This window comes from Monodelphis domestica, chromosome 5 (genome assembly GCF_027887165.1).
Source record: "Monodelphis domestica isolate mMonDom1 chromosome 5, mMonDom1.pri, whole genome shotgun sequence".
Classification (NCBI taxonomy): Eukaryota; Metazoa; Chordata; class Mammalia; order Didelphimorphia; family Didelphidae; genus Monodelphis; species Monodelphis domestica.
The window spans coordinates 108,773,426-108,795,209 of record NC_077231.1 but is presented as its reverse complement, the minus strand read 5'-3'; the positions used below and the strand labels follow the sequence as shown (position 1 = coordinate 108,795,209).

The window sequence follows — 21,784 nt, the reverse complement described above, 5'->3', positions numbered from 1 at the left end:
TGCTTCCAACTCAAGAGTTGGCTGAGACAATCAAGATGGCACCCAACTTAGTGTTGCCTGAGATAATCAAGATGGCACCCTACACAAGGACACCAACAAATGAAGCACCTCACAAATGCTTTATGAAATAACAAAACAAGACAAAATAACATGCAAACCAACAAGAATGACAAAAAGAACTAGAAGTAGACTTGTATCTTTTGGACAGTTCTCCCTAATTTATCAACTTCCCTGATGTTAATAATAACGGAAATGGAAAAGGAGGATGATAGATTATAAATTCCTTGAAGGCAGGACTATCTTTGCCCTCTCTTTGTAACCCCAGCACTTAGTACAGTGTATGGTACATAGAAGATGCTTAAAAATGTTTACTGATTGAAAGTCAATGATAGAAATCACTAGCATTGATAGAATGTTCTAAGGTTTGGAAAACAATTTACTGATGTGATTTCATTTCATCCTCACAACAACCCTGAGAAATAGGTGCTGTTATTATCCGCATTTTACAGATGAGGAAACTCAGGCAGACAGAGATTAAGTGAATTGCCCAGGATTACACAGCTGTAGGTGTTCCAAGTTGCATTTGAATTTAGGTCTTCATAACTCCAAATTCAGTGCTCCACTTACTGTTTATTATAGATTTAAAAGGAAAAACCACTTTTTAGGGGGTAGCTGGGTAGCTCAGTGGATTGAGAGCTAGGCCTAGAGATGGGAGGTCCTAGGTTAAAATCTGGCCTCAGATACTTCCTAGATGTGTGACCCTGGGCAAGTCACTTAACCCCCATTGCCTAGCTCTTACCACTCTTCTGCCTTGGAGCCAATACACAGTATTGACTCCAAGACGGAAGGTAGGGGTTTAAAAAAAAAAACACTTTTTAACTAAAGAATCTTGGTTATTCTTATATTTGGTTGTTCAGATTGCCTAGCGAGCCCGTCTGAAACTGCCCCAAGCAGATGGTATTTATAGTAGGTTCCTTTCTCACCCCCACAAATCATTATTTCAAAGTCCCTCCAAACATGGTGATATCCTCATTTCTGAGGCCTTTTAAGAAAGGCATCTAAAAGGCATAGGGATTTGATAGATGGTCTTTTCTCCTTTTTAAAAGACTTCTCACATCTGCACCCCTTAAAAAGCATTTCTCTTCAAAATTGGAATCCGACAGGCCAGATCACAAACAAAATGCAAAGTTCTTCAGAGACTTCTCCAAACTTAGAATTGCCACTGAAACATCAGATTGGATTCTCCTCTCAGTCATGGTCTCACACCAAGGTTGTGCTCCAGCCAACATTTTGTTTGGAATTTGGTAGGACAAGAATCAGGGCTAGGAAGAAAGTTTTTCCCTAAAACCGATGGAAGCCATATTCCCACTTGTAAGTTCAACCAATGAAATGAACGATGGTTCATTTTAGAGGTGAGTTGCTCACTTTTATTTCTTTAGAGTTTAGAATAAAACCAATTTGGGGGCCATCTTGTCGTCTTATGGAACTAATGAGGTAGGTTTAATGATGATATATGAGAAAGTTAAGAAGAAAAGCAACCAAACCCCACCTGTGGATTTTCTGCTTCTTACAGTTGCCACATTTAAAAAGACACCCTCCTCCACCCCCCTTTCCTGTACTCTATTGCTGCTTAGCAATGGCTTTTCTCCAAGAGTAGATGCCTAACCCTGCTCAGCTTTCACAGTCTTTCCTAGGAGAAGATTAAATTTATGGACAGAACCCTAGGGACATGCCCAGGGAGTAGCTCTGTTAGAATTTTTTTAAAACTAGAAGATAATTTTCACAGCATTCACTTATATGCAATTTCCCTGGTCTGAAATGAAAGACCAAGTTATCACTATTTTCAGGGCTAAAAAATTTAGCTTCTTCCCTTGTATAACTCTTCTGGTAACCAGATCTTGGGAAGTGAGAGTTCATAGAATTTAAAGTTAAAAGTATTTACTTAAATAAGACAAATACCTAAAGCCAAAGAAGTACTTTACCTACCAAACATACATTCATGAAGACAAAAAAGCTGGTAGTCTACAAGTCTTTAAAATGGTTTATTATAAGGAAGTCTACAACTAGTAAAATAAATGAGCATTTTTTATTCTTTTCCTGTTCTGATCTAACAAATAACTATTTTCAGTGTTGCTGGAAATTTAAATAGTTATTCCAAAAAGAAGCACAAACTAAAAGATTTCAGGCTTCACCTTTCTCTTGTTCAAGAGGAAGAGAAGGAGAAGAAACCATAGAAGACAACAAAGATCCTACTCACTAGATAATTCCTTTACCTGTTTCCATTGAGGGATCGGAGCAGGGCGGCCCTGCTCAGGCTGTCTGCGGGACGGCTGGCTGATACAACGCTCTTGGATTGGCTGTCACATACAGATTAAAAGTAGGTGGGAAGTTAGGACAAAGAGATAAAATAGAATAAAATAAAATGCAGGAGAATTTTAAGGAAATTGATGACAGAAGGTGGGGAGAACTCTGAGACGTAATACTGAACACATATTTATGAACTAAAAAAAAATTCTTGGTAAAAATAATTCTTACTAAGAATGGAATACCTAGGAAAGTCACAATCATAACAAAAGGAAAAACAAATCAAAGAAAAATCAAAACAGGAAAATGGGAGTGCATCTGACTTTGGCTTTTCCTTTTCCAGATTCAATATTTTCTCTTGCTTGGTCTTTTTCAGGTTAGAAAATCAAACTACTCGCCGAGAATGAGATCTCAGGTTAACTAAACTCAGTTTTCCTTTTAATATCAAGTGAGAAAAGAAGAGCTGGCTAGGCTGCTGCTCCTGAAAATAAAGTCAGTTCTGATAAGCTAGGAACTACATAGGATATCTGGAGTGGTGAGAACAAAACAAAGAATCTTCACCATAAAGAAACAAAAAAGAAAGATTAAGCGGATGGCATCACCTTTAGAAGTCACCTTAGGTTACAGTCATTTTGGAAAAATAGGAATTTTTCTTAAGATTCTAAAATAACTAGGATGGCACTCTGGGAAAAGGGGATGTGAGGAAGAATATAGAGGGTAATTGGATAATACAAAAACTATAAAGAGGCCCATAAAAAAAAAGGATTCTAAAAAACTATCTTAAAAAATGTCTATGAAGATTAGAAAAAGAGAAGAGTCATGACTGGTAAAGATACCGCTCTTTATAAGTCAAAACCTTTTCAGACCTTTATATAGGATTTTGGGATGGGAAAGGGCTTGTTGATTAAATCATGAGACATTTTCCTGGTGTTATAGGAAACACATTGATAAGATTCAGAGAGAACAAGTCCCAGAACAGTGGGAAAAAAAACATTGGATTTGTCTTAAGAAGATTTGGGCCCTAACCCCTAAATGGATTTATATTCTGGCCAAACTCTAGTCTGCCATGAATTTGAGAAGGGCACTGGGACATCTAGAGACAAAGAAATTTGATTACCCAAGATCTGTGGCCAGCTATGAGCCATAGTGGGCTCAGACTCCTCCTGAAGTTTACCAGTGACTTTAGGGGAACCCACGTACATCAACCAAGGAATACCCATCACCACTCCCTCAAGTCCATCCATGACTGGATGTCATCTCACTCGGGCCACATGGCCAGCACTTTAGGCTCACACAACAGAGATGCTTCCAGCACCATCAAGGACATGATCAACCTCAAGATTCAGAAACTCCTCATCTATTGAATGATGAGCACACTAATAATACACTAGTGGTGGAGTTGAGAATTAGTCTGAAAATAAATTAGAATTCATATTTTTAAAAAACCAAATAACTTTTCTTCTCCTGAGTATGATTCTGTGTCTTACCTGTCTCCTGATGCTACCAGTGGATTGTAGTGGTGCATTCTCCTCAAATTTTGCCAGTAACTGGGTAGCCATGGACTTCACTTTGTTCTGGTTGCCAATAGCAACGTCGATCCTCCTCTCTGTTAAGGCGCTTACCAGGGTGGGCCTCTCTTCCCTGTAACCTCGAGGTGGCTCCTCCTAAGAGAGCAAAAGCCAAGAACCCAAACACTCAGTCATAACAGAGCTCTCCCCAATGTCTTTTCCTTAAAAGAGAGTTTCCATTTTTATTTCTGTTGGGCCAGTAAGTCAAGTTCTATCTTCTTTTAGAACTTGGGAAGGGAGATGATATAGTTCTGATGATGTTACTAGTGTGCCAGGGGGAAAGGATCCCTTTGATGGAATGAATGAAAAGGCATTGTTATTAAACATTTAATATGTCACACACACACACACACACACACACACACACACACACACACACACACACACACACACACAGTTAAATGATAAAAATACAAATTGAAAAACTGGGCTTCTTGCCTCAAGGAGCTCCTACTCAAATTGGGATAGATAACAAGCCAAATAAAGTTCAGTGTTAGGGTAGCTAGAAAGGACTACAAGTCCTAGGGATAGAGAAGAATTCAGAGAACATAAAGATAATTCAATTTAATATATTCAATAATCTTTCCAATTGATTCTCACCTCCTCTGACTGACTGGTTTTCCTCCTCTTCCCCACACCATCCAAGTCTTTCTCCTTCTTGTCCTGTGCCAAAATGGGGAGGTTAGGGGAGGGGAAGGAAGAGAAAACATTAATTCTCATTAATCTACCTGGTCAGACATCCCTTCCCCAGGTGATCGGTTTTAAAAAACAGGAAAAAAATGTCCTCTTTACCTTGGGAGTACGCTTTCGGGAGATGCTCTGCCCAAGTTTGCTGAGGAAAGAGATGGGGGATTTGGTACTAGCAATCAAGACTGCTTTCTCTTCAGCATCCAAGGTAACTGTGAGCACAAAGGTCTGAGTCAGAAACTTCCATGATAGTCAGCATTGACCCTGCCTATTTTTTGATTATCAACCAAAAACATTAAACATGAGGTGCAATACCCAGTAAAACCCTCCTGTTCTGACTGATCCCAATTTAGCTTGTTTGTACCCAGGTGCTTGCATGTAATAAATTTTCCCCATTAAGACTGGGAGTTCCTGGAGAGCTAAAGCTGTCTTATGCCTTTCTTTGTACATGCAGCACACGAGCCACTTACTGGCACCCAGTAGACCGTTATTATTTATTTACTGATTGAATATAAAGATAAAAAATGAATAGTCCCTCCACTTGAAGATCTGATTAAAAAAATGTCACCAGCTCAATTGGATAAATGGGAGAAATGGAGATATTTGGGTGAATACAAGACAAAAAGTCATTTTAAGGAAGATATTAATAGGGAGGTGGGATGGTGTTGGGGGCAGAGCGGTCAGAAATCAGAAAAGATCTCCCGTAGGAGAGATTCCAGGTAGAGGGGACAGTTTGTGCAATGGGCCAGAGGCAGAATATCCAGTCTGGACAGCAGCAGAAAAGTCAGTCTGGCTGGACTCAAGAAGAAGGGCTGGGTGTCATGTGAGGAGTTACCAGCCTCTTCAGATTTCCACCAAACACTGACTTTTCTACATGCCTGCCAGCAGACTCTAGTTTTCGATTCAGTGAGGCTGTGCAGGTTTTCCATGAAAAATACATGTTTCCATGACCAAGAAGACAAAGTTCTATTCAATCACGGACTTCTCTGTTGGAATTTGCTTTTGGTGGTGCAGATGAAGGATGTGGCTGGAAGGGTGGGGTGGGGGAGGAAGAAAGTCAGACAAACAGGAAATGAAGGCATTTTATAGCATTTGCCACTTATAAAAGACTTTTGTCCTAGATTTCTTACCACTGGAGGGGATGGAGTCCTTGAACATCTCGTAGAACTGGGTCAGGTACATCACCATGGAGAGCTTGTCTGGTTCCCCAACTGAAGCCATTTCCTTGCCTGTCATGATGGGAGAAATTCCTAATTCCTTTTCAGCAATATCAAATGCCAGCTGATTATTCTTTTCGGTGTTATGCTCGTCTAAAGAATCAAAATCTCTGGAATGTGAGGTTAAAAAAAAAAGGTGTTAATTTCTTAAAGATACAAATCAGGAAATGTCAATCTACTGGATCTGAAAGCAGAAAACTTGCATGTTACCTGACACTCTCTTTTTCTCCTTTGATTTAAAAAATGTAAAGCATTTTCTAAGTAAATCCTTGTGGAAGGATCTATGATAAGGAAGCAAGTGAGTAAAACTAGAAAACTGTATTTGCCTACCTACAAATTTTTTATTTCCTTATTAAAATAGAAGTTCACGGGCAGACTTCAACTTTACATGTCCTAGGCTGACTAATATCTCATAGGCTCTGAGGATATACTAAATAATAACAATCAGACTTAGATCAGATTTCTCAAATGGGACTAAAACCCATTTGGTATACCTTCTCTCTGTAATAAGGTTTTGTTTTTCTAAGCAAGCTCTGGTAATTCTTAAATCAGCATTACTCTTCCAAGGGAAATTCCACAACTTTCCTTGGAAGATTTTTTTCCATTGCTAAATTTCCTGAGTTTTCCAAAGTACTCGAGAACATTACCCCACTGAACTTGAAGTTCCTTGTTGTTTAATCTGAGGGAAAATGGATACAGACTCCTCTGTATGTGTTTTAGTGCTCACTAAGCAGTCTCTATTCTTATATTACCCTCCAGATCTCAGAAGTTATATTTTTTAATGTGATTTTTTTAAAAAAATTCCTTTTGTCAACAGATTCAGCCTTTCAAAACATGGGGCCCCAAACTGATTCAAGTATGTGAATGAGGTCTAAGCAATGCCAAATGACCTCAGTGTCTTTTGTTTTGCCACTAGAAAACAACTAACTCGGCTAGAACCAACCAAGGCAGCATTTGACATTTTATAACAGCAAGAGTCTTCCTTGTTCTGTTTTTCTACATCTTCCTTATGCTTTCTTCTTGGACACAACCTTTGCAGAGAACTGACTTCTATGTCCCAAATGTAGTTACCCAATCTCTTTTATTCAAAATCCACCTCAAGCTTAGCTTTATTCCCTCTTCCTATCCCCTAGAAAGTTCTGCCTCAAGCCATTTCATAGCATCTACCAAGTGAGGCAAGTGGTAAAATACTTTAATTTATCTTATGAAAGAAAGGTAGAAATTTCTAGCTTTAAAGCATTTTGAAAATGTGTCGTTCCCCAGAATGCTTTTTAAATATCCCTAAATTAGCTATAAAAATAAAACCAAAGGAGAGAAAAAACCAGTTGGCACAATGGTATTGTATAGTGACTCTTCTGTAAAAAGTATCACTTCCATGTGAATCTGTCTTATGGAATTCTGTGTGGGGGCAAAAGTAGATACTTAAAATTATTTCATGTAATGGGACAATTAGGAGGAGCTAATACCACTGACCAATTATCAATACTCTTAGTTGTCTCTTCAAGGACAATAATTATCAATACTCTTAGTTGTCTCTTCAAGGACAATAATTATCAATACTCTTAGTTGTCTCTTCAAGGACAATAATTATCAATACTCTTAGTTGTCTCTTCAAGGACAATAATTATCAATACTCTTGGTTGTCTCTTCAAGGACAATAATTATCAATACTCTTAGTTGTCTCTTCAAGGACAATAATTATCAATACTCTTAGTTGTCTCTTCAAGGACAATAATTATCAATACTCTTGGTTGTCTCTTCAAGGACAATAATTATCAATACTCTTGGTTGTCTCTTCAAGGACAATAATTATCAATACTCTTAGTTGTCTCTTCAAGGACAATAATTATCAATACTCTTAGTTGTCTCTTGAAGGACAATAATTATCAATACTCTTAGTTGTCTCTTCAAGGACAATAATAAACTTTTCTATGTGTGAAGAAAGTAGGTCAACACAAAAGGGTTTGGGGGCTTCTAAACTGTGTCGAACACAGCTAACTGCTCCTAAACTGAGCTTGTATAATGCCCAGGATATGATGTTTAATTATAACTGGCTGCATAGGAATTATTGTCATTGAGATAAACTGCTTTACCCTGTACTTTACCCAAGGAAAAGAAAAACATATAGCTAACCCCTGGCAGGACACTGGGAGATTCTTGAGGAAGAAAACGATAAATATAGTTTACCACCACTTACATGAGATCAGGGCGGTATCTATGGATAATTGCACAAAGGGCCAGGCCACTTTTCCAGGACATGGTAAGATCGGTCACATTCACTCCAGCATAACCATCTGTCTGCCTTTGGCACCAGCCCAGCAGTTTGCTGGAACGAGCTACAGACTCTAAAAATACAGAGAAAGTCATAGCAGTCAGCAGTCACTTAGCAGGGTAGTTAAGGAATCCTATAAAGACAGTGTACAATATACAAATGGGTCTGTTAAGCTTGTCTATGGAGAGGAAGTATAAGAATCATCTGTTCTCAAAAGAAGCCGACGAGGAATAATAACTTTGAAGGATGACAGGAGGAATGTGGGGGGTAGATCAGAAACTGTTGTTCTGCTTCCATTCTAGCTCAGGGGGTCAAAGCTACTTCCCCTCAATTAGTGATAAGAAAGAACTGGTCTGCGCCTGGTTTTTCTTTTTCCTTTTCTTTTTATTCTAAATTAAACAAACATCAACCAATTTTCCATTTCTATATACAAATGTAATCTTTGTTTCAAAAGTCTCTCCTATGGAGACTGTAGAAATTGTGGCTGTTCTTTCCAAGAGAAGGGAAGATGGGGATTGTTGTAACTCTCATCATTTTTAGGTGCTTTTCTTAGAGGCCTGGAAAGTATGTGGGAAATGTAGAAGAGAGAAAAAAGGCAAGAAACTTTTTTCATATTAGAATTAGTATTATTTGTTAAAACCCCTTGGCTTCTATCTTAGAACTGATACTAAGTATTCCAGCAGTATGAGTTATTTTTATATCATATTATACCATATTATATTCTATTATAACATGTATAGTCTATCATATTCTATTATGCCATATTCTATTCTATCATACGATATTTTGTATTCTAGTAATTATGATGTTATATTTATGTTCTATCATGTGCTATCATACCGTATTTTATATTCAATTATACCATGTTATATTTTATTATACCATATTCTATTCTATCATGTTCTATTATACCATATTCTATTCAATTATACCATGTTATATTCTATTGTTACTTTTTTTAATAAAAAAACCTTACTTTGGGGGGCAGCTGGGTAGCTCAGTGGATTGAGAGCCAGGCCTAGAGATGGGAGGTCCTAGGTTCAAATCTGGCCTCAGACACTTCCCAGCTGTGTGACCCTGGGCAAGTCCCTTGACCCCCATTGCCTAGCCCTTACCACTCTTCTGCCTTGGAACCAATCCATAGTATTGATTCCAAGACGGAAGATAAGGGTTTGAAAACAAAAAACAACAATAACAAAAAAACCCCTTACTTTGCATTTTAGAAACAAAACTGTATATTGGTTTCAAGGCAAAAGAATAATAAAGGCTAGGTAATGGGGGTTAAGCAGCTTGCCCAGAATCACAGAGCTAGGACTTCTTTAAGGCCACATTTGAACCCCAAACTTCCTATCTCCAGGTCTGGTTCTCTAGACACTGAGCCACCTAACAGTCCCCTAAATGTAATTTAATAAAGAAACATTGGGGAAAAAATTTATGGTGAGGGGCTTGAGAAAGCTGAAGAGATTGTTTTCCCATCATGGCTAGAACATAGGCTGAAGACAGACATGGAAGACAAAGATGGCTTGTTTCTTTATGAAAGTGCTGTAATCTTTATCTCACAAACAAAATTTATGTGTTATCTTGATCAACTTAAAGTGTGTGAAACTCTTTTCATAACTGAAATAAAGTCATCTGTGAACATCAGAGGTGGCTTTGGCTATGATCATTTTCACTGCTAAAATATTATAATTATGTTTTTGTTTCATTATGAATTCATAGCTAAGATTCCAGATCAAGAAACCTTAAAATTGATTTAATCGTAGGTTATTATGAGGTTTCACATTTGGAAAGATATGAGTAACTACTATTGGGAAAGGAAGTTTCTCCAGTTTTTTAAATAAATAATACTTGAAGAGCTTGAAGAGGTAGAGGTTCTAGGTTGAGATGATGAAGACATATAGTGAAATTTTATTTAGTAATAAAGAAATATAAACTATATCCGATTTACCCTAGAGCTTAAGATAATAAGATTAAATAGGAGAACTTTTCCAGCACTTGGAAGAACGAGTGACCCCGTACTCCCTGTTAATGCTGATACATGTAGAGACAAATTCTACTCCTTCCCTCACTCCTCAAAGAACAGAGATGGAAGACTGGATGTGTGTATATTCCATGAATCTCTATTGAGCCTCTCTTGTCTTTTAAAATCCATTTATTAAATTTAATTAATTATTATTCACATTACATAAATAATTAATTAAAATTAATAAATTCAAATTAACATGGTAGATCCAACACTGGCTCGTCTGTGTCCCCATCTGAACTTTTAGCTCTCTTGTGTTCTGGCATTACTATTACCATTCTTCTCCTTTCATAATCCTTAACAGTAACAAAAAATAAAAGACCTTCTTTGTAACATCTGAGTATAAGGAGAGACAAAATGAATTCACACACTGTGTCTCCTTCTTTGGGCCTGTGGTCTATCATGCTTCTGCCAAAAGGTGGGAATTGTGATTTATCATCATTCATTCATCTAAAGAGATTGGTCATTACTTTGAAGTCTTTGTTCATTGTCCTTAAACTTTAAAAACTATTTTCCTGTAACATACTGTAATCATTGTATAAACTGATGTTTTTTTTTCTTTGCTCATTTGCACAAATACTTTATAAAAAGACAATCACTCCATTCCCTAGCTGTGTGGCCCTGAGTAAGTCACTTAACCCCAACTGCCTAGCCCTTAATTCTCTTTTGCCTTAGAACCAATATGTAGTAACAGTTTAAAAGAAAGTTAAAAAAAAAAAAGCTGAAATGGAAGATAGGAACTACTGAGCCATCAATAACTCAACATCAATAATTTTCTCACAGATGTTTTGTGGATCTACTGATGACTGCACTCAAAAAGGAAATCCTTTACTCAAATACAATAAAGACTATATGAGTATCTTGAGACAGCTGGGTGGCTTGGTGGGTTGAGAATCAGGGCTAGAGATGGGAGGTCCTGGGTTCAAATCTGGCCTCACACATTTCCTACCTGGGTGACCCTGGGCAAGTCACTAATAACCCCCATTGCCTAGCCCTTACTGCTCTTTTGCTTTGGAACCAAAACACAGTATTGATTTTAAGACAGAAAGGTTTTAAAAAAAGAAAGGAATCCATGAATTTCCAAAGACCCATTTTAACTAGCAATTGCTTTATTTTTTAAAAAAAGCGGTGCCCAAAAGTTCCAGCATCACATTTTTGTATAATAGAAATAAAAATACAGAAAAAAGCCCTATTTGGAATAATAATATTAAAAGGAGGGAAAACTCTAGGAAGGCTGATAAAACTGAGAAATGTATTTTTTGCAGAGTAATCTCAGTTTAATTGCCCCTTCCATAGTGAATGTGTTTATCTTTAGGAGAATCATAAAAAAAAGGGCAGATTTAGCTCAGTAGAGACCTAGTTGAAATTGGGAAAATCCTGAGGGGCATTTTGATGGAACTACATTCTTTTTTTTTTTTAATTAAATTTAAAAAAATATTTATTTAGATTATTTTTCCATGGTTACAAGATCCATGTTCTTTCCCTCCCCCTTCCCAGAGCTGATAAGCAATTCCACTGGGTTATACATATAGAAATACATTCTGAAAGGAACTGATGAGGCATTTTTGGAGGAAAAGACTTGTCCAGATATAAATGGATGAGAAAAGTGAATGTTGGGAATAACTGGAATAGGGATACGGCTGAACCAGCAGCTGGAGAAAGCAATCCAATGAGTAGCTTCCTCTTTCTCTTTTCACAGATGTGAATATGCCTATGATCATCCAACACAGTTGAATAAATTGTTCAAGAATCTATACTTCTTTATTATGATATTGTTAATAAATCTCAGGGCTAGACAGTATTATAACCTTTAAGTTCAAGATTTGAAATAAAATTAGCAAAAGAGATTTACTGGACTTTATATATACCAGCAATGGGAAAAGAGATGATTTGAGAGAGTTTTTATATTTTGGAGAATTTATAAACCAATACCAGAGAAGGCCTCAAGATTTCCTTTGAAACCAGAGAGAGAAAGAATAAAGTGATAGGCCAAAAGCAGAGTGAGCAGTGGAGGGGTTGGGATGCATCTCCCAGGTGCCTGAGAAATACTGCTAAAAGTCAGTGTATCTCAACCTCAGGATCTCAAAAAATACCCCACACTTTAGGAAGGAAACCAACATCACTGGCAAATGGTTGCCAAAGAGTACATTTTATAACAGGGCACATTAATTTGCTTTTATAAAAAGCAACTCTCTTAAGAATCAATATTAACCCTGCCCTGTCCCCTGCAAAACAAACCAAAGGAAAAAAAACAAACCAAGAAGCAGGGAGAAAAGGGAATCAAAGGAACATTTTAAAAAAGAAAAAGTTTGGAAAAGGACAAGCAACCATGATGAAATTAACATACTAAGTTTAATATATTCTTAAAATAATCTGTATGTAATATACAATCCTCCTTTTCTGCTCTTCCTTGAATATGGAAATCTTTCCATTGTTTTTCAAGTGTATATAAATAAAAAATTTTAAAGGAAAATTGATTTTTTTTTGTTTTGCTCTTGTAGTCCTAAATTTAAATGCTTTGTAGAAAGTCATCAACACTATATATTCCCACGCAAAGCCTATCCAGTAACTTAAGGGAGGTCACAAGTATCTTATCCACATAGTAATATTAATTACAAGTAGATGATCTGTTTTCATTCAGTGCTTTTCAAAGTAGAAATGTTACTCCCATAGATCACACCACAGGATCATCCCTTTGGGATGACCTTCCCCCCCCCAAATTTGTCATTTTAGTTGTTTAAAAGGGGATCCAATAAAGAAACTCCTTTTACAAGTGGAGATCTGCAATTTTATTGTCTAAATTTTAAATTTCATTGTAAATTTTTATTGTCTAAAAGTGTTGCCAAAGACCCAAAGATTCAATGACTTGCTCAGTATCATATAACTAGTATGCGTAAGAGGCAGGACTAGAATCAAGGTCTTTCTGACTCCAAAGCCAGTTCTTTATCTAATGTGCCATACCACCAAAGAATACTTGAACTTAATAAATACCACTTGGGGAAACCATTGCTTCAACTTACCATTTCGGGTGAGCTTTGGTGTTACTTGAGAGTTCACCAGGTTCTCCATTTCTAAGTGAACATCTTTCATTTCTCCTGTGTCATATAAATGAAGCACCTGAAGAAGAATTGTGGGTTAAAAGTGATTGTGCAATGTGCCTCACTAGGAAATCTCAAGTTATTAACACAAGAAGTTTTTTAGGAAGAGACTGTGAGAAATGTGAAAATCACACTTCTTAGTAAGCACCCCTTAACTGTCTCAAGGCTGAATATGTTGAAGATCAACAATTTTATTTTGAAAAAACAAAACAAGACAAAAACATTAGTTCTTGAGAAGAATAGAGAAGGGCTCCAATGGACCATTTAACACTACTTAGAGCAATTAAAATCTATAACCCTTAATCGGGACACAGAAGAGTGATGGTGCCAATAGGAGATACTTTACACAACTTAGGCTCCCATCAACTGATGAATGAAACTCCTTTCCTTCTGTAGGAGACTCACTTCCCAACATAAAAGGTAGAGAGATCCTAAAATTTAAACTTGGGGTAGAAGGAAAGTATTTCTACTTTGAAAAATCCAGATTCCTGCCCCAAGCATTAATACTACTTTATAGATAATGAGAAATGACAAAGCAAGGGACTAAATCAGATAGACCTGGATTAGTCTTGGAACCACCATAAGCAATGCCTTGGATATTCCATCTGCCAAATGAAAATTCCATCCACCATTCCTAATCCTACAAGAATATTGTGAGGCAGTGGGAGATATGATACAAAACTTTTAAGATTCTAAGAAGTGTTTTACAAATGGAGGGTATTTCCACATCATTGGCTCCCTACGTGGTGAGATCGAAGGTCCATGACAAAAAAAAAAATTTATTATATTTTAATGAAATTAATCCTTCCTCTAACTACATGAGAACAGAGAAAATCAAGGTTATACTAAAACTGAATCAGGTGATGGCTTACTAAATGGACCTTACCTGGTTTGGACGTAGGAAGTTGACATTGATATTGGGATACCTGGTGACGGGGTCGATGCTGTAACGACTGAAGTTTTTACTCACATTCTCAGGAGTAGTCTGAGGCAGCAACCTATAAATACTTTCCCTGCAACAACACATACCGATATCGCTCAAAGACCTGACAAATATCAGTGCTACCTTTTTACTTTTCTAATATATAAAAGATATATGACATCTGAAGGACAGAGCAAAAAAGCTCTATTCTTATCTACTTGTGACAAATCATGTAATTCTTGTTTTTCTAACTCACTGAAATGGTGACACAGGGAAGAGACTGGCTGATGACCAGTGAGAAAAAGGATAGATTCCACTATTTAGGGCAAGAATGAGATCCTGATTCTAATGATAAAGACAAACTTATTAAACTTTTAAATTGTTATCTTAGAATAACCAGGTACCACCTGTTAATAATAAAGTAGAATTATTATCCTTTAATACTGATCTATGAACAAAAATTCCAGGTATATACAGGGCCATTTTTAAGGTTTCTTCCAATTCTAAGACCTTACAAAATAACTTTTTTCCCTTTGGGTTATAGGAAAAAATTAAACAAAATGACAAACAAAATTAAATGACAGACATCAGAACCCAAGAAAGTCAATTTAATATTTATGTGCTGCATTATACCAGATAATATAAGATCTGAAGATATAAGTACAAAAAATACTTGCTTACTTCCAGTGAGCTTCTATTCAAATGGAGAAGACAAGTACATGCAAAAATATATACGGCAAAAATAAAGTTAATATGTGCATGAGAGAAAGAGAGGAGAAGAGAGGGGAGGGGATGGAAGGAGAGGAGAGAAGAGAAGTATATGTGTTTATTTTCTAGTGGTGGTGATGTCTAATGGGGTTAAAAAAGTAGTTTGGGGCTAGATTGTGTTGGGCTTTAAAACCTAAACAGAGGCATTTATTTTCAAAGCTGTTGCTTTGAAGACATTGGAATTAGCTGAGTAGAGTATTGACACGGTCACATCTGCATAAGTAAAATTATTTTGGAAGCAGAGTGAAGAAAGGAATGAGATTAGGAGAGACTTCAGACTGGGAGACCAATCAGGAAAGTACTGTAATAATTCAAGCAAGAGGTAATGAGGAGGTGAACTCAGAAGGTTAGGTGTATGAGCAGAGAAAAGGGTCTGCTACGAGAGATGCTGTACAGGCAGAAATTTGGGGTGATAGGATGCGAGTCAACAATAATGCCAAATTTACAGAATGTGAGATACTGGAAGGACAGTGGTGTCTTTGACAAAAATGGGGAAAAAGAGGGAAAGTTTTTAGGAAAGAGATGAAATTTGATCAGACATGTAGTTGGAAACAATCAATGATATAGGATAAGTTCAGGGAAAAGACAGGGGCTGGATATAGACGTGGGAGTCATCTTAGAGGGGAGAGTTAAATTCATGGAAGCTACTGAAGTTGCCAAGAAAGAAGTAACACAAAAAAATCACATTTTCAGTTTTCAAACAGGAGTGTACCCATTTCCATTACCTTTCTGCTAGAACCTCGAGGGGACTAATTCCTAGAGACCAGCTTCGGACCATCCAGGCGGAGTCCATAGCAGCCAGAAAACCTCGGGCTATTCCAGTTCCCATTGGCCAAAAAGGCTACATAAAAATTTGGGTGGGGGATGTGAAGAAGAAGAGAAAAAGAGCAAAATAAGTTAAAGGGGGAAAATGAACTCTAAAGAGCATGACATTCTATGGAGTTTAGCTATAGTAAATAACAATGATATATTTAAACAAAGTCTAGCTGTGGCTCTTTTGGTAGCAGATACTCTAACATTAATACATCCCTCCCCTCTAAAATGACACCCTCTTTTCTTCATACTCACCTCAAGCAGGCTATCCCCAACCAGGGCCACTAGTAACTGATGGCCATTCTGTTCCCGTACCAGGGCTGCATTCTCTGAGGCATACATGCAGGTAAAGTCAAACATGGCCACGTCTGGTTGCCCATAGTGATTGATGGCAAAGTCCAACGATGGCAGCTGCTGATTGGTAGAGAAGTCGGCTGCTTCCCTGGCATAGCTGAGGAGAGCCTCCTGGTCCACATTCTCCCGAGAGAGCAAGAGTTCTGTGTCAGCATAGTCCTGTTTCCGAATAGAGAAGTTCATCATAGAAGAATTCAGTTAAAAACTTAAAATTCTTTAAAAAATAAAAACTTAAAATGCTTAAAATCGTGATACCTGAAAAATAATGGAATTCTATTATAATGTAAGAAGCAAAGAACATGGAAAATCCAGAGAATGAGAAGGTGTGAATGGATTAAAAAAAACACTAAGTAAATAATATATGCAAAAACAATGACAACAACAAAACTCCCCCAAGTGAATACTGTGTAATTATGACTAAGCTCCACCTCTATGAACTGATGACAAAATGCAGCTCCCTCCTTTCTTTTTGGGAGAGGCAGGGAGAAAAAGGATGAAGGGCATGGAAGATACACTGATACACTGCCTATTCCAGGAGACTCAATTGTATTCTGTTAGAGGGGATGGCTCCCTGGGTCAGAAGGGGAAAAGATATATAAAAACATATCTTTGATATCAAAACAGAAGGTATCGTAAAATGCTTTAATTGGATATTTCTAATTCCTTTAGCTTACAAAAGCTAAAGCTCAAAAATAGGACATTACTCAGCAATTAAAACCATCTAAACCATCACCAAGTGTCCCTTCTATCTTGAATACACCCTAAAAGAAAGATGAAAGTTTCAGTGTTAGGTGGACAACAACAGTAATCCAGGAGGTTAGGGAGAAGAAATATATTGCAAACAGGAAATGTATTCAACACATTAAATGAAAATTAGATTGTGAAAGGATCCAGAGGATCCAGAGGATCTTCAAAGGGAAACAATGGCAACAGAACAAGGTTTCTGTAAAATGGCATGAGACATTCCTTCTCTTATGATGAAGCCACAGGATTTGAATAGTAGCACTGATATTTCCTATTTCATTCAAGTAGAGCCTAAAGGTGCAAAGGACTAGTGAAAACATTTATTTACAAGACTTTAAAAGCCAAAACAGAAACATTCAAGTTTGTCCTGGAAACAATGTTTGCTCACTAATGAAAGAGCACCTGCCAGAGGCTTGTTAGGATAAACCTATAGCATAATCCCTGCTGCCCTCTAGGAAAAGAAATTAAAAAAGGGAAAGTAAATCAGGTCTTAAATTCTCCAATTGTTCCCACATATTTCCTTTCACTGAATATGGTCTATCAAAGGTGGGAGATTTGAAATTAGCCTTGGTCCCTTCAGTATGCCAGTTTGATGGATACTGATGACATGGATAATAGTGCAATGATTTAAAAATTTTTTTTAATTTTATTTTTTGTAGAATAATAATTATTTATGATATATTATATAAATAATATAGGATTTATAATATATGCTAATGATTTATATTATATATTTTCATTATATATAATATATAATAAAATTAATCTTAATTAAAATTTAAAATCCAATTTTTTGAAACAACAACAGGATGTATACTGCTTATGTCAAACTGTTTGACCCATTAGGCAGAAAGAAAGCTAGGTTAACCATGGGCCAGATTTAGGGGCAAAAGGGAACAATAATGCTGTGTGTTCGTGCCTATTTGTTTTTAACCTTTGTCCTCAGATAAGGAAATAGTAGAATCCCTAAAACTAAACTGAAATTCATCATCTACTTTCATCCCACAAATACTACCTAAAATTAGTTCCTACTACCTTAAAAAAAAAATTTGTAAAATTAGCTTAAAAAAAAAACATCTTCTAGTGAGAACAGAAGTCTAGAACAGATCTGTATTAACCCTGGCATCTTTTCCATCTCTCTCTCCCTCTCCCTCTCTTCTCTCTCTCTCTCTCTCCATCTCCCACCAACCCAGCAATAGTGAATCCCTAGGATTCTTAGACTCTCAGGGAAGATTTCCTTTTGTACAATTCTGCTTTAGTGCTAAGGTTATTAATAAGAGGACATCAACTATTCAAGCCAAATGGGACCTGATAATTTTATATGTTAAATATCATCCTAGGGCAAGAATCATAAAATTAATCATCTGGACAAGAGGCTGGGAATACAGGAGACTAGAGATAGGAAGATATACCCAGGGTGGTTATTCTTGAGTAAGACTGAGGCAATTTGGCTTGAGTTTAATTTATCATTACCTGGCCTGTTGCCCAAGGGTTTTCTGGATCAACACATATGTAATGAGCACAGAACACCACCCACGTTACTAACAAGACAGTTACAGGTCAACAGATGCTTCCAAATCCTGCCAACTCTGCTGTGCCCCATAATGTAGAATTCTCTACAACTTCAAATGAAGTCATCATCCAGCCTCTGAATGCTCAACAGCTTACCACTGTTGTTAACACACCTCTAAAAGAAGCTCTCCTTTTTCCAAGTGATAAGGATGGGATTGCTTTGTTATTTTTCTTGGAAGAAATAAAGAGATGGAGAAACCAAATTTAGTCCATATTTAACTTCTTGGTAAATATTGCCAGAAAAGTACTCAATATAAAAGTAAAATGTTTTAAAGGAAACCCAACTCACGTGCAATATTACTCCTTTCTCTAGTAAACTTTGCTTTTTGGCTGTCATGACAAAGTAGTGAGTGTCATCTTTGTAGTAGACAATGTTCTCCAAATCAATACCTGTAGCCAGAAGACAAATGCATAAATTTTGTGCTTTCCCAAACATCATTAACATGACTGAATATGTGTCCACAAAACCGAGGAGAACTGAGTATAAAAATAAAACAAATAGAGCTTTAGGAAAAATAATGAAGTAATAGTTTAAAACTGTGTGAAGGTTTTGAATGGAACAAAAAGATTTCAATAAATCTTTTTTCAATAAATATCTAGTTAGGAGAAATGAACATTTCTGAGTGCTAGCTGGCAAGGTTAGATCCCCTTTTAGAACAGGTTTTTTCCATAAAAAATATTTCATTTTACCAATTACCTGTAATAACAATTTTCCACAAACTATCTCCTTTCCTCCCTCCTCTCCCCCCCATCTCCTTCCTGGAAATAGTAAGCAATTTGATCTGGGTTATATATGTATTATCATGCAAAACATATTTCTCTATTGTTCATTTTTGTAATAGAATATAAAACCAAAATCCCCAAATAAACTAAAGTGAACAGTATACTTTGATATGCAAGTAATTTTTTTTAAGTTACTTTGTGTCTTAGAATCAATACTATGTATTGGGGTTCCAAGGCAGAAGAGTGGTCAGGGCTAGCCAACATAGCTAGGAAGTGTGAGGCCAGATTTGAACCCAGGACATCCTATTTTCAAAGCCTGGCTTTCAATGCACTGAGCCACCTAGCTGTCCTTTAGTACAGTAATTTAATGAAGACAGGTGCTAGAGAGTTTAAGACAGGGAAGAAAGAAGAAAGATAACAAAAAACAAAAAAACAACAAACAAACCATACTTTATCTATCTAAAATCAATTCAATCCAACAAATCTTTGTCAGCTGCCTATTCTATTATTGCTCCAAGTACCAAAGGAGAACAAAATCCCAAATATCATGAAGTTTAAAGACTAGCGGTGTCTAACATATGGCCTGCAACTCTCCCAAATACGGGTATGAAACTAGATTAAAACATAAGTGAGAAACATTTAACAAAATACAGATACAATAATATAAGATAATATTTCATTTGAAAACTAACTCATATAGCCCACAGAGATTGCTTGACTCCTCTGTTCTAGATGTTCTAGATGATCAATAAATTGATATGGATTTATTAAACATCTACTACATGCCAGACATAGTCCTAGGGCTTCAGATCCAAATAAAGAAATAAATCCTACGAATAGCTAAAATTTATATAGGATTTTAAGGTTTCCAAAATCCTTTACGTATTCTGTTTCATTTGATTCCCATATAAATTTAAAACAGTCCTTGGTCTTAAATAACCCTGAAACAATCCCATGGGTGGGAAGAGGTCATAGAGAATTATGTATAAATTAAGTATATACACAATAAATATAAAGTCGTTTGAGCACAGGTAGCAGAGTAATGGAAATTGAAAACGCAGGTAGGGGCCAGACTGTGAAGGATTTAAAGACAAACAGGGGCTAATGTTTTGGTATTAATTATAATTAATTATTATATTAATAATCTACCAACCAAGGGATAATTAATAATTTATATAACATCAATATCCATCACATATAAATTATATTTTTGGGATAAAGTTTGTGAAAATAAAATATAAATATTTTAATTTTTATTTAAAATTATACCAATACATTTACTAACAATAAATAAATAGGTTAAATAAATAAATAAACTTTTAATAAAAGGCAAAAGGGGGTTGATATTTAACCAAGAGGCAACACTGAGCAAAAATGTAGTGACAGGATGAGGGGGGTGCTCAAGAAAAATCACACTGGGATTTGTGGGAAGGATAGATTAAAACAGGAAGAGGCTGGAAGCTGGGAAGCTAATTAGGAGGCCACTGAAATTGCCTAAGAAAGAATTAGAACCTGAACTAATGTAGTGGCTGGGTGACTAGGGAGAAGGGGACAGAGCGATGTGGCTGTAAAAATAATATCATTTCACAACTCCCTGATTGTGGGGTGAGGAAAAGTGAGGGGTTGATGGTAATTCCAAGACTGTGAGCCTGGGATGGTGGCTGGTCTCAGCAGAAATAAGGAATTTCAAAAGAGAGGTGTGCTCCTGGGATAAAGTTCATGAGCTCTGCTAGGCATGGGCTGAGTTTGGGATGTCCAGGAGCCACTTGGCTTGAAATGAGCAGCAGATGATTCATGAGCACAGTTCAGTAGAGACTAGGAGTCATCTGCACAAAGATACCCAGGGGAGCTGAGTAGGTCAGCCAAGTGATAAGGTAGGAAAGAGCAAATACAAAGGGATCACAAAGTTGTAAAACAAAAGTAAAGGAGTAAGGGAGAAAAGGTTATTAATGAAGGTAGAATTAAGGGAAGATTCATAGAAAAGGGGGCATTTGAGTTGGGCTTTAGAAGACTGGAATCATGGAAATTTAAAGAGGGTTTAAACTAACTTTATCAATGAAAAGGACAAGTGACTTACCCAGAAACTTTGTGGTAGGACTAAGATTAGAACCTGAGGCCCTTTACTGTCAAGACAAGAGCCATGCAACCTAAATAAGATCATATCCTTTTTATTCTTAAATTAAAAACAAAACAAAAACAAAAAACAACCACTCTAGGTGGCTCAGAGGATTGAAAAAACCGAGCCACTTAACTGCCCCATAACCATATCCTTAAATGACATTTCACTGACCCAAATGAAAAATAAGAGAATGAATGTCTATCAACACACATCAAACACTTTAACTCATAATAAGAAAACACTCAGCATCTTGCCAGGAATGCTAAATTTGGAGTCAAGATGACATGAGTTCAAACTGTGCTTCAACACGTGCCTGGGCAATCATTTGCAGAATCAGAAATAACAAGATCATTTAACTCTGAGTGGCTGTGGGGATCAAATTAGTTAATATGTGTAAACTGCTTTGAAAACCTGGAAGCAATATTAATGGGAATTTTTTTTTCTCATCACCCAAATTTGTGGGGGAAAAAGAGAGCCTAAAACTTAACATACTATATAACCCTTTTTCTCTGAAAAGGACAGACCACTGAGAAACAGCTCAAGAGAAATAATGGTGGAAAATGTCTAATTAGGAGCCTACTTGTTTGACCCAACTACCCT

At 36.7% G+C, this 21,784-nt stretch overlaps 1 protein-coding gene across 39 annotated transcripts in view; it reads right to left on the bottom strand.

Moving 5' to 3' along the window:
- Nucleotides 1–21,784, bottom strand: part of MICAL3 (microtubule associated monooxygenase, calponin and LIM domain containing 3) — a 264,465-nt gene that overhangs the window by 123,907 nt on the left and 118,774 nt on the right. For 25 of the 39 annotated variants that reach the window (XM_056799054.1, XM_056799065.1, XM_056799056.1 and 22 more), the window contains exons 8-17: nt 18,632–18,732; nt 15,928–16,185; nt 15,585–15,700; nt 14,056–14,182; nt 13,092–13,188; nt 7,974–8,121; nt 5,690–5,886; nt 4,665–4,771; nt 4,473–4,535; nt 3,792–3,968 (exon numbers count right to left, since the gene is read on the bottom strand). In XM_056799054.1, coding sequence (XP_056655032.1) covers nt 3,792–3,968; nt 4,473–4,535; nt 4,665–4,771; nt 5,690–5,886; nt 7,974–8,121; nt 13,092–13,188; nt 14,056–14,182; nt 15,585–15,700; nt 15,928–16,185; nt 18,632–18,732 — 1,391 coding nt within the window. Of the gene's footprint in view, nt 1–2,273; nt 2,358–3,791; nt 3,969–4,472; nt 4,536–4,664; nt 4,772–5,689; nt 5,887–7,973; nt 8,122–13,091; nt 13,189–14,055; nt 14,183–15,584; nt 15,701–15,927; nt 16,186–18,631; nt 18,733–21,784 lie in introns of all 39 variants that reach the window. The other 14 variants (XM_056799040.1, XM_056799051.1, XM_056799053.1 and 11 more) reach the window with 1 other exon arrangement.